General features: G+C 35.8%; 1 protein-coding gene across 1 annotated transcript; it reads left to right on the top strand.

Annotated features, from left to right (window-relative positions):
- Positions 1 to 287: 287 nt before the first annotated feature.
- Pdc (phosducin) lies at positions 288 to 4,647 on the top strand. The gene is made up of 3 exons (XM_027418103.2): positions 288 to 348; positions 1,766 to 1,911; positions 4,117 to 4,647. The coding sequence occupies exons 1-3, from the start codon at positions 288 to 290 to the stop codon at positions 4,645 to 4,647; spliced, it is 738 nt and encodes a 245-aa protein (XP_027273904.1).

Below are 4,647 nucleotides of genomic sequence, written 5' to 3'. Positions count from 1 at the left end.
GTATCTGAACTCAAAATCAAAATATAAACCTTTAAAAGACAGACCATAAATTATACAAACGTCTTTAGTAGCATATGCTAAATTTATGTCCTCTTACAATGCAGACAGAAACATTCAAAACACTCTTTCCCACAGTGATAACCCTCATCCACCTGGGTGACATCAGATGATTATAATTCATACATGTGTATTTAAGGATGTGTATACACTTGCATGTGTATTCTAGAACTTATCTGTCTCATTGCTCTTTGTTTATCATACAGATTACACCAAACCCAATACCTAACATGGAAGAAGCCAGAAGCCAAAGCATAGAGGAAGACTTTGAAGGACAGGCCACACACACAGGTAACCAAAGTGCAGAGAAAGCATAATTATTAAAGTAAGATTAATTCTAGAAATATCTGTTGTTCTTATGGAGAATATTATTGAATTGAAGTACTATCATCAACTTGTCAGGAAGAATAATCCAAAAACATTTGACTAAATAAATTAGTTTAAGATGAAATGGCCAAAGATTAGTTATTTGCTATTTCAGTATCAAAGAGTTAAAAAAAAATTGTTGACAATTTCCTGCTACCCAGTTATCTAGGAGTCTTCTATCTACAGTTGAAGTCAGGCCTTTCTATTCTCCCAACCCTCTTGTGTGTACCCAATAAAAACTTTCCTTAGTACACTGTCTGTGTGTGTGTGTGTGTGTGTGTGTGTGTGTGTGTGTGTGTGTGTGTGTGTGTGTGATCAAAAGTAATACTTGATTTTAGCTTTTTGAATGTGAAAATGAGTAAAAAGATAATAAGGCATGCTTGAATCAAGTGGATTTCAACCTACCTCCAGAAAACCCAAAACATCATTTCATCACGGGGATTTTCTTAACTTCTTCAATTGTATGTGGCTATTTATATGTCATTAGCGAGACCTTAAATGTTAAAGTACCATGGCTTAAATTTTAAATTCCAAATCCTTTTGACTCTACAGAATCTTATGAGACTATTAAGTTTCCCATATCTATAAGCATGGATTGGAACCTTTAAATTTAGTCATAGGTTTGAATGAATTCACACTAGTACCAGGATAGATACCTAGAAATTCGTTTAAGAATAGCTATGGTAAGAGTATGAAATAATCAAAGAAAATATAAGAGAAATGATAGGTAAATTTACTGGGAAGAAGCAGGAAATTATGCGAGGAGACAAGTGAACGGAGGGAGAGAAAAAGAAGGTACATAGAAAGGGAAAGGGGGAGAAACAAAGGAAATACCCATTGCTTGGTAAAAGCTATCAGGAGAATATATTAAAAGAAACATTTTCAAGTATTACTGTTGCTCCTCCAGTAACCCCGGTTTCCTTTAACAGTGTAGTACCAATGTTCACCTTGCAGTACCAAGGTGAACACTGGTATTGCAAAAGTGTCTTTCTTACATAGTGAGCACTGTTTTTCTAAAATTCTGGTTGCTTTTATATATTCCAATTTTTAAATATTTTTACTTGTACACTTCTGTAAATAGTTCAAAGTACATAATTTACATTTTTATTATTATAGGTGTTTTTAGAAATATTCTGTGTCATAGTCTTTGCCATCTAGTAAGGTTAATCTTGGACATTATTTTTATGAACAAGTCAGGAAAAATATTTTTAGTCTAATTAACATTGTTTGCTTCTGATGCAAGAGATGACAAGTTTTCTCGTGGCGATATTTATACAAATTTCAATTATGTAAACAGCATTTTCGATAATAAAGAGGAAAATGTTTAAAAACTTTATTTCAGGACCTAAAGGAGTAATAAATGATTGGAGAAAGTTTAAATTAGAAAGTGAGGATGGTGACTCAATTCCTCCCAGTAAGAAGGAGATCCTCAGACAAATGTCTTCTCCTCAGAGCAAAGATGACTCAAAAGACAGAGTCAGCAGAAAGGTAAGGGGAGCAAAGGCCTGTGATAAGTTCTTAATGTTATGTATTTCCTAGTCTAAGTCCCTCAAGATAATCACTTCAGAATATTGTGAAATGCTTTCATTGTGGTACAGAGTGAATACAGTTACAAGGTATTCTATACTAAGACATATATGTGGCAATCAGAGAATGAGTTATAAATGTATGATCTATCACAGATGAAGTTTTGCAATATGAGAAAACAAAATATAGAATTTTAAATTATGCCAACAGCTTCATTTTTAGGGCAAGGAAGACACCGTCGTGTGCTTTCACTCGTGCATGATTTAAGCACGAAAATTTGTGTGCAGAGAAGTAAAGAGATAGATGCTCTCTTGGCAGAGGATGGCCATAGTTTAGAAGAAAGAGATTGCCTGGGAGGAGAAGGAAGGAGATGGGCAGAAGCTTAACCTTTTTAAGACAGCATTGCAAGAGTCTAGTTCTGCATGTGTGTGTCTGCGTCATACAGATAGAGTTAAAAATAGCCTCTAAAATGTCAGTGGAGATTATCTGAATAGTAAATGGGTAGAATATCAGTAATTTTACTTCTTTTTTTAAAAAACTTTAGGTCACTTCAAAATCTCCATAAATAGCTTATATTACTTATATAACAAGTTTAATAGCAATAATAAGGAAGTCATAAAGAGATTTTCATTTGTGGTGAAATCACTCTAGTAGATTACTTATCTCCAAATTGTTTTATATTGATAATATGCTGAGTTAAGAGACTATCAACAGATATGTCTTGGCCTATGGCTTCAGTCCATGATAGTGATCTTTAGTCTAACACTGTGAGGGGAAAAGATAGAAGCTGATTCTCTCTCTGGGTCATTATGTGATGTGGATGAGACCATCACATTTTCAAAACTGAGGAAGTTTAAGAATGTCCTCATTTGTTTTAAACAGATTGTGAAGAAAAACAAATAAAAAGTATTTTAAAACAAATTACTATCAAATCTGAGGTGTTATTATTGAAGATTTTGTTCTGTTTAAACTTCCAAAATGTGCTTGTATGCCTAAATATCTATGTCTCAATGTATGAACAGAACAACTTCATATATATGAAGGCTCAAACACATCTTTAAATCAATATTCATGAGACTTGGTTGCTTGACGTAGCAGAACTATGATGGCAACTTAAGAATTATACAAAACATTTAATAATTTTAGGACTAAAATAAATTAAATCAAGACAACAATATTGACATAGAAAAGTTATTAGAATAGGAGATTTGGCTGTGGCAGCATATGTCTATAATACCAGCATTGGGAGGATGAGGCAGGAGGACTTTGAATTCCAGGCTAGCCTGAGCTACAGAACAAGACCATACCAAAAGCAAGAGAGGAAAGAGAGGAAGGAAGGGGGCTACAGATTGTTGGGAAGAAAGAATTGGGGATATTAGGGAAACAAACACAAAATGCAGAAGGAAATAATAAAAAATGGACGGCAGCGGCAGTTCAAGGTTATATGATGAAGAAGATGCTACAGATGGCAATCCCTCTGCAATCCCCAGCTTCCAGCTTCCAAGTTTCTAGGCTGCTCCACACCCTTCAGTGAGCTGTATGACAATAGGCTGCATCACTCCTTCATTTTTTTCTTGGTTGGGGGGAAGCAGTGATTAATTGTCTATCAAATATATTAATAATGGAGTCACTATTATGAAAGGGTATTAAGACAATCTGATGTTCTAATCACAAGAAAATGTAGCTATTTTGGAAGATACATAGTTCTCTTACTTTTGACTAAGCCAGTGGTTAGGAATAACTGAGAGGGCTTGTTAAAACACAGACAACTCAGCCTCACCCTTACAGGTTCTGATTCAGCAGATCTGAGCAGTGCCCATAATCGGAAAAAATAATTGCCGACACTGAACACATTAATCAGAAAACTGATAGTAGTTAATTAAAATGTAGTACAACCCCCAACAGTACTTGTTAGTATGAAAATAAAAGCAGGATAGAGAAAGAGGAGAGTGGAGCAAGGGTCCTCTTTAAATTGATCAACCAAGTAACAAAACAAAGTTCCCTTTTAGCCAGTGCTTAAACAGGAAGGCTATGAGCAGGAAAGAAGCGGCCTAAGCAGAGAGGATATCAAGTCAAAACTCCTGGGCTTGGGAATAAGTTTGGTGCATCCAAGGATGAAGCGTTTCTGATCAAATTATCTCTATTATTTCTTTCATGCCTTCCCAGATGAGCATTCAAGAATATGAACTAATTCATCAAGACAAAGAAGATGAAAATTGCCTTCGCAAATACCGTAGGCAGTGCATGCAGGATATGCATCAGAAGTTGAGTTTTGGGCCTAGATATGGGTTTGTGTATGAGCTGGAAACAGGGGAGCAATTCCTGGAGACCATTGAAAAGGAGCAGAAGGTCACCACAATCGTGGTGAACATTTATGAAGATGGCGTCAAGGGCTGTGATGCACTCAACAGCAGTTTAGCCTGCCTTGCAGTAGAGTACCCAATGGTCAAGTTCTGTAAGATAAAAGCTTCTAATACTGGTGCTGGGGACCGCTTTTCCTCAGATGTACTCCCTACCCTGCTTGTATACAAAGGTGGGGAGCTCATTAGCAATTTTATTAGTGTTGCTGAGCAGTTTGCAGAAGAATTTTTTGCTGGAGATGTGGAGTCTTTCCTAAATGAATACGGATTACTACCAGAAAAAGAGATACATGACCTAGAGCAGACCAACATGGAGGAGGATGAAGATATTGAATAA

Source organism: Cricetulus griseus, chromosome 5 (genome assembly GCF_003668045.3).
Source record: "Cricetulus griseus strain 17A/GY chromosome 5, alternate assembly CriGri-PICRH-1.0, whole genome shotgun sequence".
Taxonomy (NCBI): Eukaryota; Metazoa; Chordata; class Mammalia; order Rodentia; family Cricetidae; genus Cricetulus; species Cricetulus griseus.
This window is presented reverse-complemented; position numbering and strand designations above follow the sequence as displayed.